We start from the raw sequence: 16,584 nt of genomic DNA, 5'->3' as shown, positions 1-16,584 counted from the left end.
TCTTTCGAGGGCCACTAAAACCGTCTTGTTAAGCTACTGGGACCTCCACGTCTCTTCCGAGGGGCATTAAAACAGTCTTAAGCTACTGTGACCTCCACGTCTCTTCCGAGGGGCATTAAAACCGTCTTGTTAAGCTACTGTGACCTCCACCACTTTTCCAAGGGGCATTAAAACCGTCTTGTTAAACCACTCTGAACTCCACAGCTCTTCCAAGGGGCATTGAAATGTTGTTTTAAATTAACTCTAACCTCCACGACTCTTCGAACGGGCATTGCATTTCCTCCTAATTTTTGGCAGCTCTTGCTTGGAAGGCAAAGACTACGGGAGACCCACTCCCCAATAATGGGAATAATGTTTGTAATATGCTGTACTGCATGGCTCTTGTAAGGGGCATTGCAAGTTCCTCCGTCCTAATTTTTGGCAGCTTTTGCTTGGAAGGCATAAGCAAAGACTATGGGAGACCCACTTCCCAATAATGGGAATAATGTTTGTAATATGCTGTACTGCATGGCTCTTGTAAGGGGCATTGCAAGTTCCTCCGTCCTAATTTTTGGCAGCTTTTGCTTGGAAGGCATAAGCAAAGACTATGGGAGACCCACTCCCCAATAATGGGAATAATGTTTTTAAGATGCTGTACTGTATGTCTCTTCCAAGGGGCATTCAAACCGTCTTGTTAAGCTACTGGGACAACCACATCTCTTTCGAGAGGCATTAAAACCGTCTTGTTAAGCTACTGTGACCTCCACCACTTTTCCAAGGGGCATTAAAACCGTCTTGTTAAGCTACTGCGACCTCCACCACTTTTCCAAGGTGCATTAAAACTGTCTTGTTAAGCTACTGGACCTCCATGTCTCTTCCGAGGAGCATTAAAACCGTCTTGTTAAGCTACTGTGACCTCCACATCTCTTTAAAGGGGCATTAAAATCGTCTTCTTAAACCACTCTGAACTCCACAGCTCTTCCAAGGGGCATTGAAATGTTGTTTTTAATTACCTCTAACCTCCACAACTCTTTCAACGGGCATTGCATTTCCTCCTAATTTTAGTCAGCTTTTGCTTTTCAATGCAAAGGCGAAAACTAAGGGAGACCCACTCCCCAATAATGGGTAGAAGGTTTTTAGTACGCAGTAATCCACGTCTGTTTCAAGGGGCATTGCAGTTCCTCATAATTTTTGGAAAGCCTTCCATTCACTGCTTAGGCCAACAGTGTACAGGAGACCCAGTTGCTATAAATGGATAAAACGGTTTAGTTAAGGCCCTCTGACCTCCATGTCATTTCCAAGGGGCATAGGCATTGCACTCACTGTATGCCCTATAACTGTGTAGCCGAACCGCTCCTTTTGTTACAGAAACATATCCTACAAGACATATGTTGTTGACTGGCCTGATATTGATGTGAATGGTCCCTGTTCCTCCTGCTCTTTCTCCTTTGCCACCACCTCATCCATCATTTATCACCTGAAGCTTTGTTTTAACGGGAGTCATAGAACTGTGACAGTAGAAAGAAAACATCCAGCAATCCTCGGAGGAGATAGGATATGCGCCAAAACGCTGACCACCTCAGGCCTAGCCGCAACTACATACATGCGCTTGCATTCCAAGAAAACAAAGCAGATGCTAACTTCTATAATCATCATCATGCTCCTCACCTTGGCACTCTCAACTCCCCTGATGGAGAAGCCAGGGCCCACCGGAGGAGTCTGGTTCTCTGGGGGCTCGTCCAATGCTGCACTAAAGCAGGCCAGGCTAAGAAAAGTGTGTGGGAAGGTGACAGGAGAAATAGGGGCGGCTGGGGACCGTGTGTGGACACCCGGCTGTGGGGCGGCTGGGGACCGAGTATGGATACCAGGCCGCAAACGCAGCCATGACGTGGTAGCCAGATTCCGCCTCCACATGCCTAAAAGGCCCAATTTAAAGTGCAAGCAAGCAGTATGGTATTGCAGCCTGGGGGTGGGTGGGTGGCAGGAATGGGAGAGGTACAGTTGAACACTGCCCTGGGACAAGGACTTGAACGGGGATAGTTGCAAGTCTGCAACGACAGGTGCAGGGTGGGAGGCATCTTCGCATGTATTATGAACAGGGGTTTGGCATGCACACACTACAGCGCAATAGGCTGTCCTTCCCACTAAATGCACTGGGGAGGGCACAGGTAATGTTTTGGTATGAGCGCTTAATCTTATGTAAAAGGCGCACCGGGACAAATAGGGGCAGCTGGGGACCGAGTATGGATACCTCGCTGCCGAAGCAGCCATGAGGTAGTGGCCCGCTTCGGACCTCCTCCAAACTAAAAGGCCCCATTTCAAGTGCAAGCTAGCAGTATGGTATTGCAGCCTTGGGGTGGGTGGGTGGCAGGCTGCACACTTACGCTTGCATTCCAAGAAAACAAAGCAGATGCTAACTTCTATCATCATCATCATGCTCCTCACCTTGGCACGCTCAACTCCTCTGATGGAGAAGCCAGGGTCCACCAGAGGAGTCTCTGGTTGTCTGGTGGGCTCGTCCAATGCTGCACTAAAGCAGGCCAGGCTAAGAAAAGTGTGGGGTAGGTTCCCGGGACAAATAGTGGCGGCTGGGGACTGATTATGGAGACCTCGCCGCCGATGCAGCCATGAGGTAGTGGCCAGCTTCGGCCTCCTCCAAACTAAAAGGCCCCATTTCAAGTGCAAGCTAGCAGTATGGTATTGCAGCCTGGGGGTGGGTGGGTGGCAGGCTGCACACTTTACGCTTGCACTCCAAGAAAACAAAGCAGATGCTAACTTCTATCATCATCATCATGCTCCTCACCTTGGCACTCTCAACTCCCCTGATGGAGAAGTCAGGGCCCACCGGAGGAGTCTGGTTCGCTGGTGGGCTCGTATCACGGCGAGCTCGGCCCGAGCTTCGAGCACCCGAGCATTTTAGTGCTCGCTCAACACTAGCTGTAAGCCATAATCATCAACATTAACAGAAATAAACGCTTGAAATAGATCACTCTGTTTGTAATGACTCTATATAATATGAGTTTCCCTTTTTGTGTTGAAGAACTGAAATAAATTAACTTTTTGATTATATTCTAATTTAGTGAGATGCACCTGTATGTGATAGATGGGCACATGGGGGGTGGGCAGGCCATGTGTGTGATAGATGGGCACATGGGGGGACAGGCCATGTATGTGATGAAAGAGGTGTACATAGGGGAGCAGGCGGAGTGTGTGATACGGGTACATGGGGGGGGGGCAGACTGTGAGATATAGAGGTACATTGGGGGGGGCAGGCCGTGTGAGACTGGTACATTGTGGGGGGGGGGGGCAGGCTGAATGTGTGATAGAGGGGAGCATGTAAGGGTGTGGTAGGCTGTGTGTGAGATACAAGTGTACATAGGGGGGCAGGCTGTCAGTCAGTGCCAGGGTTGCTTACAGCCTCCGCTGTCACTGCTGTGAGTGTAGTGGATCTGGGCACACCTACATGACTGAAAGCCGGCGGCTCCCGTGAGAAATAAAGTGCATTTTCTCCCGGGTGCTGCACTTTCAGTGACAGGCACCTTCATTACACTAGTAGCCTGCAGATAAACCCCACATCTGCATGTTAATAGCGTCACCAAACTTGGAAGGTTCCCTTTAAAGGACAGTTATGTGATACCCTGTATCCACAGCACCTCTTAGGTCCCAGTGCAGAAGTGAAGAGCAGCACTGCATTCCCTCAATAAAGGAAGGTTTGGTTACAATTTATTGATCACCTCTGTCATTAATCACTGGGAGCCCGACCCCACAATTCAGCAGTCATTAGCTCTGGCAGTGGCAATGTAGAGCACCAGTCAGTGTGTAGTGCCTGCTGCAGGGTACTACAGAACAGCTACTACTCTCTTACTACATTATAGAAAATTGTGTAATAGAAGAAACTGTTTACAAATCTACCAAAATTCTGATTCAACCAATGCATGATAAAAGTTGGTATGTAGCATCGATGGACAGGTGGGACCCCATAGCTAAGCATTATTAAGCAAAACTGAACCCAAATGTATAAAAGATCAAATTTTGGATCTCATGCTTCTAAAAAAAAAAAAAAAAACGTATTCAAGTAGGCAGAAGGACTGGGTGTATAGACAAAGACCCAGACAGACCCTACTAGACCAAGTTGTGCTCCATATCGGAGTCCTAGATCCACTGGGATCGATAGGGAAGGCTAAATACTAATGGTTTGATTGAGCAAGGCATTTACCCCCTAAAGAACCAGTCGTCCTATATAGGGCAAATTAAATACTAGAAGACCGTGGCGCCTGGTCCTTTTTTTCTCTAACTTACATCCACGTTGCTTGAACTGTTAAACGCAGATTTTACAATAGAAATTCACCCCTAAGAAGCAACATCTCCCTTTTTTTTCCGCAGACATATTTCCAAAACCTCGACAACAAAGGAGCCGGGGAGAATGAGCCGCTCCGAAGCTGCAGCTCAAGAGCGGTGTCCTGTAACTCACTGAGCGCAGCTCCGAAGCCGCTCATTCTCCCCGCATGGATTACAGCGGGGGACACCTAGGAGAGGTGACTACATGGATTTTATTATTTTATTTTTAGAGGTGGGGACACTGTGGGAGCAGACTACCACTACCCTCATCACTGCCCCTGATCACAGTGCCGGCAGGGAACCATGATGAGGGCAGCGTTCAGCATTGCTAACTGTAGCGCTGATTCTCAGGCACCGGTATTTGTCACACGGATGTTATCCATGCGGTACATTTTGCAGACTGTGTATCCGCAAAAAAAGGACTTGTCTCCGTGTGGAGCACATGGACACAAAGTCCATGAAAACACACCGAGGTGTGCACAGACCCATAGATTTGAATGGGTCTGCATGTGTCAGTGTCTCCGGTACATGTGGAAACTGTCACCACTCGAACCGGAGACACTGACGTGTGAAAGAGCCCTTAGTGTTCAGAGTTCCTGGAGAACTAGGTTACACAGAGAGAAAAAGACCTTACTACGATCATTTCAAAGCAACAAAGTTCGGGTCCCCATTGGCTTCTATAGGGATCAGGTTCAAGTTCTGGTACCCGAACTTTGGACAAAAGTTTGGTTGAACCGACCATCCATGGGTTCACTCATCCCTACTTATGATCCATCCATCCAACAACCTCTTCCTCAGAGAAGTCAGCAGGAGACAAAAAAAAAATAGAAAAAAGTCTCGGTTGCTTTATTGGACAACACAGGAGACAAAAGTTTTTTTACCAGCGGCAGCTGGAGTTGAACGTCCAGTGCCTGCTGGCAAATACTCTTCTGCAGGATGAGCTGCGCGTTTCAGAGCAGCTATTTAAGCAATTGGTGGGGGTGGTCTCAGGACCCGGACCCCATCGCTCTGCAGGACATGTTAGCTGGTACTTAATATTTAATAAAAAAAACAATGAAATGATAGGTGCTTTTTAAGACAGTTCATCAATTTTAGAATCTTTGGGGTCTAACGCCTGGCAATCCCACTGGTGAATGGGTAAGGGCTGTGGTGTTCCAGCTCTCTTTAATGTATGCCAGGCACAGCTCCACTCTTTGTAGTGCCTGTCCCTGGTATTGCAGCTCTGTCTCATTCAGCATTAATATCAGCACAAATTTCACTGCACTGTGCCTTGCAAACAAAGAGGAAACCATAGGACACACAGTCCCTTTAATCAGTGGCGGTGTCATGTGTCAAGGAAAACCCCTAAGAAAAGGATCTGTCAACAGACTTCACAAAACCAACTGCATACAGTATGAAATAGATCTTGGACCTGATAATGCTGACATACTTTCTTTGAAAATCCATGTCTGAATGGTTGTAGATTCATGAAATTATAATTTTTTTTTCCTGAGTCCTGCTAGAATAGGCAAAATAAAGTAAGAAAAAAAAAAATTGTTTTTATGTAATGACTCCAGTAATGATTCATCAGGTCCAAGAGGTTGATTGAATAACGTATGCAGTTTTTATAGTGACCGATGAGCTTTGAGTCTCAACCCCTATTAGGGTGCTTTCACATTGCGTTCAAGCACCCGTTGAGGCTTATGTCTGAATCCCCTGCAAAATGGGATTCAGATGTATTCACCGAAGGGGCCATAGACTATAATGGTGTGGGAAGAGCGAACGTGCGCTTTATCATGCATCATTAGCGAGCGTTTACGCCTACTGTAGGTGGACACTCAGACAGTTTACTACATTTGAGTGTCCGCCTGCAGTAGGCGTACACGCTCGAAAATTATTCACAGCAGAGCGCACGTTCGCTCTGCCGTCACCATTATAGTCTATGGCCCCGTCGGCGCATACGCCCGAATCCCATTTTGCGGGGGGTTTGGATGTAAGCTCCGACTGAACGGGTGCCAAAACGCAGTGTGAAAGCACCCCAATACGGACATCCATTGTAATTCCATGTTTTAGAGATGGCCCCTACAGGCATGTAGTGAGTGAAGCCTTGCCGTCCTTACCGCAAATATCTCTCTTGACTTTGTTGGTTGTTTCTTCTTTTTTTTTTTTTTTTTAAATGAGAAAAGTTTAATGATTTTATCATGAGCAGTTCTCCCACATTTGATTTTGGTAAGAACGTAAAAAGAATCACTGACGATATTTACAAAAGATGTCAAAAAAAGGAGAATATTCAATGCCATGACTGCTCTTGTAAGTCCTCTACATAATGGAATGAGTCCGGGGCGCACATTCGTTTTATAATTTGGACATTGTACATGACGCTACTGAAAATTTACCATATTCCTGTATGGATACACCTTACTGCGTTTTTTTCTGTCTTTTGGGAAATACTGTGAAGCCACCAACTAGTGGAGGATGATGAGAGTCCAGTTTCTTCAACTGGACAGTCATAGGAGTAAGGAACATCCTGTATATTATACAATTCTATAAAAATAATACAAAACATAATATATAAACCATCAAATAAACAAAACCACAAGTGGAGAAATGTATTAAACGGTTATTCCCATCTTCATGGATGGATAATGGTGGCTTCGTCTTGTAAATACAGCACTTTTTAATAAGCAGTAAATTTGCAGCTGTTTGAGATATTAACACTTGTTTATAATTTGTTGCCTAGGAGACCGACCACCAAGCTGAAGCTGGGAGGTATTAGGAGGTAACAGCGCCTCCAGTGATTCTGGCCAGCTTCAAAACAGGGCTTATAAGCTCAATAGAAATGAGCTTGTAAGCACTGCACGTGTTATGCTGTCTGGCAGCGGTGGTCGGTCTCCAAGGCAACAAGTTGTAAATAGTGTTGAGCGAGTATGTTCTGTTAACCCTTTCGGCGAGTATGCTCGGGCCGAGCTTCGAGTATTTACAGCTGCTCGGTGATATGGTTGAATCGCTCCCGTGTGCATGATTTGCGACTGTTTGACAGTTTTATTACATGTGAGGAATGTCTATTTCTTACACATTCCTCACATGTAATAAAACTGTCAAACAGTTGCAAATCATGCACACGCGAGCGATTTAACCATATCACTGAGCAGTATAAATACTCGGAGCTCGGCCCGAGCATACTCGGACAGAACATACTCACTCAACCCTAGTTGTAAACAAAAAATGTTTATCTCCAGAACGGCTGAAAATTTTAATAAGCAGTAAATTGCAAAATTGCTTGTATTTACAAGCACTATCCAACAATACCCATTTATGAAGATAGAAATAACCCTTTAATAACAAAACAGGTGAATTATGCAGTACAGGGAGCGCTGACTGCCCATGAGCCGTACATCAGCAATGGTTTATGGGTTCATGAGCTTGTGATGTTTAAATGGAACCCGGTTTTTCTAGCATGGTCAATCCCTGCACCATCATCATAAGGTGGATGAGAACTTTTTATTTCCCACCAGCTCTTTCTGTGTCTTCTGCAGCGCACCATGTCTGTACAGCCACCTTATCACTTCCGGATAAGTTAGTCTCAAGGTCTTCGGTCAGCAAGTGCTTCCACGATCAAGGTACGCTCAGTTTCTCTATTCCATGAGTTCGTAGGTGGAAGTTGAGGTACGACCACTTTGTAAAGCATTTTTTGCACTCGGGACAAGTGAAGAGCTTATCTGCGGAGTGTGTCCTTTGATGTGTCACCATGTGTGAACTCTGGGTGAAGCGTTTACCGCACTTGGGACAAGCGAATGGCTTCTCCCCCGTGTGCGTTCTGTAATGTGTGGCCATGTTTGATCTCCGGCTAAACCTCTTCCCGCAGTCAGGACAGGCATACGGCTTTTCTCCCGTGTGAGTCTTAAGATGCATTCCCAGGTGAGATCTTTTGGCAAATCGCTTGTCGCAGTGGTTACAAGCATAGGGCTTATCTACTGAAGACGAGTGGCCGTGCGTCATCTGATGGATGAGAAGGTTGTTCATGGTCTCAAACAACTGACTTGGCTCCTCGCAAACACGGCCGGGATTATGTTCACCGTACGCTGGATCCTCGTCGTACATGTAGTTATATTCGTTGGTTTCTTCTTTAATTTGCGGATGTTCTATAGGTGTGAAGTTGGCGTCGCCAACATATCTACTGTAGGCCGTCCATGCCTGCTCTTCACATTGCTCGGATGTAGACATGTATGCCAGGCCGTCCATAGCATGCTTCGGGGACGCAATTGGAAAATTCTCTCCGCTGTCCTCTATGTGAGAGCTGTGAAACGAAGTCGCGTGATGTTTTGCTACGTTACTAGATGATGAAGACAAGGTGAAGGAGTCTTCTTGCAGATCTTCCTCTGTAAAGAGTGCAAGACAGAAAATAAAAATAACGCCTAACAATTTTATTTTAACTCTTCCAGGACACAGTTATTTAGGGCTTTGAGGATACAGAAATTCTTACTTTTTTTAATACGTTTCAAGAGTCATAGTTTAATTTGTCAGTTAACACAGAAGTAGAGTTTGTTTTTTTTTAGGATGTGTTGCATTTATAACCGTACAATTTTTGGGTACAGCTATGGGTGCCAATGTTAGCCCCAGGTGCCATGACAGTGCTTCAGCATCCCTGCAATGTGCTAGCAGTAAGGGGTAACCGGTAGCCCCCTTCCGCTGTGTAGCCAATAGAAATCGCTGCATCTAGGGGGATTAAACTTCTGGGATGTAGGTAATACCCACCCAATCTATATGATGGATATGGCCGTAAAGGAAATCGGACAATATGCGTCTGCAAACTACAGAAATAACTCACTCCGTGTGCTCGTCCACATTGCGGACTTGTGCTGGGGCTGCCTTTACATTGCATGCATTATTCTGGTCTGTAACATGGAGAACGGACTGAAGTGGTGCATGCTGCAAATTTTTTTTCCAAGTAGACCATCAGTCCATGTGGCAAATGGGCCATGTGCACTGGCTATTACATGGTCCTGTGTGGTCGGTGGCGTACACAGACAGCATAAGGTCCGATTATACGCTAGTCTGAAAGAGCCCTAATGTTGAAATCTGATTGATGAGAAATAACAGATGTACAAAACAACATTTTTTTTTTCAGGTGCCAAGGTTTTTAGAATGGAATTAGGATATTTTGAGGATGCCATATTAAAAAATCCCATTGCTTTTGCTGAATTGGTTCTAGTTTTTGAGATAATTCATCCATGAAAATAATACATCCCCCCAATGGAACTTGTGTGTGATAAACAAAAGCAATAACTTGTGGTCTTTCGACTCTTTAACAAGTGTCTTAGGTAATGAAATATCCCTTATAATTATTTTGTATTACAATTTGTAGGCTTACAGTGCTATAAAAGCAACTTTTTTGAAGCCAGAATTCTACTGTAATTAACTATTAAATATCTCAGAAACTAGAGCCAATCTGGCAAAACCAAAGAATGAATGCTATGTACAAGCACAATGTTTCTGGGTAGACAGTATAACAAGTGCGGACATCCATCATGGGAAGGACAGCAACCAAAGAAAAGGCGAGGAAAATAACTTTTCATAAGGGCATCTACATATAAAGATGTTAGAGAGCCACTTATAGGGAATGTTCCAATTTTCCAAAGCGTATCACAATAGCAGCATTGTTGATGACGTACTGCAGAAAAAAAGTCTGCAAAAGAACTTGACCTACAGTGCAGATTATCAATCCTCAGAATGATAATTTATGCTGTGGATTTTCCGGGCAAAGTACAATAACTGTATACGGATTTTACACGATATTCAATAGTTTACCTGTGCAGGAGGCCTCGTGGACAACGGACGTTTCCCAAGCATTTAACACATACGTCTCCTCTATTGCTTGATCCGGTAAAGATTCTGCGCTGAACTCACCTACATAAACCAACAAACAGCAGAATGAGCCAACAGGACCTAAAATACTCCCTTACCAGACACAGGGCATACGGCGGAGCCCTGTCCACACACCATGTGCACCGCTGCAGTTTGGCTACTTAGATTCTAATGTAAGTGGCATTAAAAAGGGTCAATTTCATCATATTAACGTTCCGCCGTCCTCCCCCACCACCTTTCTGTTTCCAGATACATATATATATATATATATATATATATATATATATATATATATATATATATATATATATATATATATATATATATATATATATTTTAAGTATAGCAGGCAAAATTGCCATTTTTTGGTCACCGCAATGCCCCTCTCCCCCAAAAAAAATTAAACAAGGCAATGAAAACATGGTATGTACCCCAAAATGTCAAAAGACTACAGCTCACTACACAAAAAAAACAAACTGCACTAAGATTAATTCATTGAAAAATAAAAAGGTTACGGATCTCGGAAAATGGTAATGATTATTCACCCCGGCACTTGTGTTGCATTCTCAAGTGTTCAGTCTTTCTTTGGTTTCTTGATATATCCACATATTTTCATGACTGTTGATTTCTTATTGAGTTGAGATGCGAAGATGCATGTGCTGTGGTTAATGGTGATTGGAAATTACTTGGAAGGATTCTTTACCACCGAGCACTGGAACACACAGCCCAGGGTGCAAACCATAAATCTTGAAGATTACTGGCTCACAAAATGGTGACACAGACTAAATATTTTTCTTTTTTTTTATAAAGTTATGAATTTTTTTACCCACTAAAATAATATGAAAAAAAAAAGTTTGGCATCAACATTTCCCCACATGTGGAATTTTTTGTCTTGTTTTTTTTTCAGTACATTATATGGTGTGTAAATGAATAGTGTCATTCAAAACTACAACGAATCCTGCAGAAAAAAACCCTAGTACGGCTATGTCGATGGAAAAAAAAAAAAGTTATGGCTTTTAGAATACAAAAAGCTGAGCAAAAATGAAAAATTTCATGGCTAGGTAGGGTTAGGCTAATGTAAGATTATAGGTTACTGGCTATATACAGCAATATCACTCACCTGCGTAGGCATCTGTTGAGACATCCACCTGTTCGATTTCAGCTCTGCTTTCACTGTCTTCTTCCTCAGTGACCACCACAGCCTTTACATCTTCAGAGACCACCACAGCCTTTACATCTTCAGAGACCACTACAGCCTTTACATCTTCAGTGCAAATATCTGATAAAAAAATATATTATATATTCCCTGTTTTGTAGAATTGATCAGCTATCCCTTTTCATACTTTCCCATTTTTTGCAGATTAGACTTGACGAATAAATGCCGTAACTTTTAGAAGCCTGACTAAGTCTTACCTTGTTCTTCTAGTGGAGGAGTGCTGGATCTCTGATGATTCTCCATTACCACCTTCTGGTACAAGTCTCTATGCTCTTCTATATAGTCCCACTCCTCCATGGTGAAATAGACAGAGACATCACCACATTTTATAGGTACCTGAAATGGGAGAGAAAAAAAAATGGATGATGTATGTGCAATTTGTGCGAACATTGATGAGATACTACTTGACATTCCCCTCAAGATGCTGGAGCTGGTGAGGATGGAAATTAGGAGACTGGGCACCGGTGTCTCTAACCTCAGAGATGCAAAACTGCACCAGATAAGTAAACATACAACATCAAGCTACAAAGTGCCACAAAGGATATTAAGTGGGTCAATGTCAGCATTCTTGGAGATTGCAAAGTAGTTAACATGAGCAGTCCACACGCACATGTTGTGCACCCAGCTCCAGCCTAATTAGAGGAGGACAGGTCCGTAAGCTGGCAGACATCTGTAATCGGAACGTCACCGGCCCTGCTCGTTTCTGATGCAGAAGTGAGCAGAGCTGGAATACTCCTTTAAGAAGCCATGAACATAGGATTATAATCAGTAAGGATGCGGGGAATAAGTGGTCTATAGGATGAGCCATACAAATGATCCCGTCAACAAAATGTCAAACTAAACTGGCAAATTAAGTGCATAATTTAAAAAATTATATAAATTCAGCACACAAAAGTCTGGCATTGGTCAGCACGCATCATTATCAACCATGGACTCAAATAGTCAAAATCATCCATTTCTGCCAACTTTTCTCTACTGTATAAGGAGCAGCTGTACATACTAGCTGGATGCCAAATACTTTCCCACTTATGTGTTTAAGAGAAATAAATAGATTATCGGTAGCACTCACCTCATCATTTTGGGGGCTGCTGGGCCGAGAAGAATTCTTTTTTACCATCACGTATTCCTACAGGATAAGAAGTGGATATAATTTAATATAATAGTATGGATTTGCATCACATTCGTAACATACGGCACGTCTGGAAGCACCCAGTAATGCACTGTAGAGGCACGCAGCGGAAGCGTCACTCGGAGGCACGCAGCGGCACTTTGTTTTTCCCATTCATTTTATGGTGCGCCATATGGAGTGTCTTCAGCAAGAAGGGACACCAAGTGCGGCCAAACAGTGCATGAGTGCAATAGCAAAAACTACAGAATAATGTTTTATCATTTTAATTGTTCTTTTTTTTAGCTTGCCAACAAATTTGAAATGCAGCACACACCTCTTTAGATTTTATGGTATTTTACTACAGTAGTCCATTTGTAGCAGGGGTCTATAAGAGTAGATTACACCAGTCCTCACCTCTCCAGTCAGCAAAGAGATGATTTCCATGGCTAGTTTTAAGAGTCTTTTGTTCATTATCTTCTCGTTCTTGTTTTCAACAAAATCTAAACAGATAATAAAACATAAATGTAACCACTGCGTGGGCAAATATTAAGCCCAGCGTGCACGCGCCCCCTCCTTACCACAATGAGGATCTGTGCCAATTGATTTGTCCACCATCGGTTTGACAGTCAATGTCAAATCATGTTTCATATTCCCAGATTCAGCCACTTCTGGGTTCTCTTGGAACGTTGGTCCCATCTGAGGGACAAAGGCTTGTGGAAGAGAAGAACTCAGGTGTGAAAGGTTTGTGCAGGACGGAGCCTTGGAGACCTCCTGTACATCCGAGATGTTCGGCACATCTTGAAAAACCATTGGGATGGCTTCTGGTTTCAGAACCATTTTTGAGCCGTTGAAGAAGTAACTTTTTGGTGAGAAATGTTTGGAACAGATTTGATAAAGCCCGGTCCTGTTAGACTGCAGAACGTTCTTCGCCAATGCATCCAGGTCACCGAACGCGATACCCGTCTGCTGGAGCCATAGTCTAATCAACTGGATGGAGCTTGGGAAGCCATGAAATGTGATGCCACTGTCACAGGCAGAATCACTGTGGCAGGTCTTCACAAGACACTTGGTCATGGTTTTTTCCCTGGAGAGAAGAAAGGTCATAATTATAATGGAAGGCTTTAAGGCATCATATGCACATGACCAGTTTCACATGATCGGGGTTCATGGCCCGTGCTCGGACCTCTGGGGCTCCTGCTATCTGCCTATGAGTCAATAAGCTCAGGTCATGGGACCCGGCGCTCATGTTGCTTTCAGATTTGAGCAAGGACGTGTAAAACCGGCCTAAGGAACATCAAAGAAGAACTGAAAAGTTTGTCCAGTTTGATAAAAAAAAAAAAAAGTTGGGCAAGGATCTTATGCTAAAAAAAAATAACAAATCCCATCATCACTTACATCAGAGTGGCTGTATAATTATTTTTTTAAAGTTTTTCAGCTTGATATTAAAATAAGCTCGTCTCACAAACTGCTCACCTTAATATTACGATTATACAACTAGTCTGACATGGATTTTACAAGTAAGTACACCAGCCTCATTAGGTCTAAGATTTATTTACTAAAATGTGTACATTTTGGATTTTCAAATTTGTTGACAGATCCACTTTAGTAAAACCGGACAACCCCTTAAAAGACGCACGAGTCATATTTTGCACACTTACAAGAGATGAAATTATCATTGTGACCAAAAAGAGTCACAGAAATCAATAATGTACAGAGTTCAAAACTGCCTATCGAAGTAACAGCAGCAGGAGCTTAATAAAATAGTTTTTCATGGTCGATCAGCCTTACATCACCAAGCACAGTGCAAAGTGCCGGCTGTCGTGGTGTAAAGCAGTCACCAATACACTCTAGAGGGGTAATGTTCCCACAGGACTGTGCTCTTGTGAACAATATGTTCCAGCTCTCCCTTCAGTAGTGTGTAATACATCAAGATCAAAAGGCAATTGCAGAAAACTCTAAGCAATAATACCGGTGACGTCCTCTATGCTGGGTGGGTACCTAAGGCCAGATTCAGACGGCCATGACATGGGAGCGTTTTAGTGTCTGTATTATAGCTGCCCTTTAGAACCCTACGGTGATCGAGGGATCTACAGAATCGATCTCTGAAGTTCTTTGCACTTCGGCATTAATATGGATACTGGCGAGTAAGAAAAGTCAACTGAGGATAAATCTTTACACGTATTCACAAGTGACACTAAATACTACACTACTAGGATGCAGTATAAACATAGAGAACAGTGCTCCGACCTAAGAGACTGCACTGCTTAAAAGGCTTGTCCACTGTTAGAAAAGTGGGTCACGACTACAGAGGACCAGCAAAGGATTCGAGAAGAGTTAGAATGAGATCAGCAGAGGATTAATGAGGTGCTTATCATTTTTTTTTTTTACTTAAATGCATGTATTTTAGGTTAAAAGTAATTTTTTTTGCAATTAGGATTCATTAAATATTTTGTACCATTTTTGTATAGCCTCTGTGGTGCGCTATTTTACACTGTGGTATCTAGTGCTAGCTGCAGAGTGAGCGGAGAATCCTTCTGTAAGCTTGCTCTGACATAACCTCAGCTGTCTTTTTCCAAATTCCTCTGTGCCAATTTATAACCACAAACCATATTGAAAGATGAGCAGAACTTTGATGTGGTTATAAAAAACATAAAGGAGTTGAGAAAAAGCCAGATAAGAGCGTTAAACTCTTCCTCAGAAGCCGCTCACTGATTAATTCTCATTTGGGCAGTCAGGCGGCCCTATAAATCAGACCGCGTTGCACAGTGGTGGGCGGCTCTCCTGACCTGAGTGCGATAGCTGTATGTACATATGAAGCAGTCATGCTTGGGTCGGGAGAGATGTTGACCACTCCGTGCACTGCACTCCGATTTATACGGACGCCTGACTGCGCTCTTCAAAAGGAGTTTTCTAGCTTTGGCTGCAACTTGTTTAAAAACAAAATGTGCTTTACTCACCCTCCCTGGGTCCAGTGCTGATCCCAGTGTCTGTTATTGCCTGCAGTTTTGACGTGACATCGACAATGCTGCTGCCAATCAACAAGCTCAGTGGCCCTGCCTGAGTTGAACCACTGATTCACAGCAGCGAAGTCAATGTGATGCAACAGACACTGGGAGAAGCGGAAGAGACTCAGGACCGTACCTGGGTAGGGTGAGAAAAGCACAGTTTGTTAGCTTAAAACAAGCTGCAGGGAATTTCCAAAACATGAAGACCCTTTTAACTCAATCTGCACGTGGCAATGTACAGGGGTACAGAGAATAAGAGGGATAAGAGATTCAAACTCATACGTCGCAAAAGTTGTGGTGAACCTGATTCAAATGTGAAGCAGACATTTTTTTGGTCAGGTGCTTCATAGACTTCCTGTGTAGCCCAAAACTCAAAGGGACCTATAGAAGCCATAGTATTGTGCTAGGTATACAGCAACAGGCCAGTGCACTAGTCCTGGGGAGGCCAGTGCACCCACACCTGTATGTGACTCCATACACAGCCCTCTGCTTACTGGCTAGGTGCAGACAAGTTGCTCTGTGTACTGTCTGAAACTCCTGGTGCTCTCACTCCAGAGAGTGCAGCATACACACAGCTGATCTGCTGGTCTTGTCACACTTTACTGCCATTTGCAGCATTTTCACAAAGTGACAACATTCCCCCACGACTCACAATTTATACCTTACCTTTTTGTAATCAAGGACTCAGCCTCTGCTGATGGGCGGAGGGACCCGAGCTGCAAGGCGGAGGGATATGATAATCTCTCTGCGCTCATTGGTTGACCTTCTAACGACAGTCCGGGGCAGAGAATAGAGACTTCTGGGATATGTAGTTTATATTGTTATTAGATTATGTGCTGAAAAATAGCAGAAGGACTACAGTGACCATAATGCCAAACATAGCACTTCTACCAATGAGACTTCTCTGGTGTTTCTGGTAGATGACACTTCCTGTGATGATGCTGCTGGTGGTGGCTCTTCGCAGAGCTTCCATGAACATTTATACTAGGGGAAAGACGATGCTGAAGTTGGTTTCTTCTTCGTCAGTTTCTTATTTGGCTATTTCTTTTTGTTCAGTTTTTTACAGGTTTAATTACAAAACTAAAAAAGACAAT

The 16,584-nt window shown here is 43.7% G+C and overlaps 1 protein-coding gene across 1 annotated transcript; it reads right to left on the bottom strand.

Annotated features, from left to right (window-relative positions):
• Nucleotides 1-7,419: 7,419 nt before the first annotated feature.
• LOC141154871 (uncharacterized) lies at nt 7,420-16,255 on the bottom strand. Its single transcript, XM_073641394.1, has 8 exons — nt 16,157-16,255; nt 13,064-13,569; nt 12,900-12,985; nt 12,447-12,503; nt 11,575-11,713; nt 11,282-11,440; nt 10,105-10,203; nt 7,420-8,675 (listed from the first exon to the last, which is right to left on the bottom strand). The coding sequence occupies exons 1-8, from the start codon at nt 16,243-16,245 to the stop codon at nt 7,912-7,914; spliced, it is 1,899 nt and encodes a 632-aa protein (XP_073497495.1). The 5' UTR covers nt 16,246-16,255; the 3' UTR covers nt 7,420-7,911.
• Between the last annotated feature and the right edge of the window lie 329 nt (nt 16,256-16,584).

Source organism: Phyllobates terribilis, unplaced genomic scaffold (genome assembly GCF_046119375.1).
Source record: "Phyllobates terribilis strain yellow unplaced genomic scaffold, ASM4611937v1 Scaffold_7__3_contigs__length_470593459, whole genome shotgun sequence".
In the NCBI taxonomy this organism is placed as follows: domain Eukaryota; kingdom Metazoa; phylum Chordata; class Amphibia; order Anura; family Dendrobatidae; genus Phyllobates; species Phyllobates terribilis.
Note: the sequence above shows the minus strand (reverse complement) of the source record. Positions and strands in the feature narration are given on the sequence as shown.

What these genes read in the sequence shown, in the direction of transcription:
- LOC141154871 (XM_073641394.1), bottom strand. Translation starts at nt 16,245, where the DNA reads ATGAGCGCAGAGAGATTATCATATCCCTCCGCCTTGCAGCTCGGGTCC. An exon ending in GAGTCCTTGATTACAAAAAG is followed by an intron (nt 13,570 to 16,156) that starts GTAAGGTATAAA and finishes TCTTCTCTCCAG; the next exon opens with GGAAAAAACCATGACCAAGT. An exon ending in CTCAACAGATGCCTACGCAG is followed by an intron (nt 10,204 to 11,281) that starts GTGAGTGATATT and finishes TGGTTTATGTAG; the next exon opens with GTGAGTTCAGCGCAGAATCT.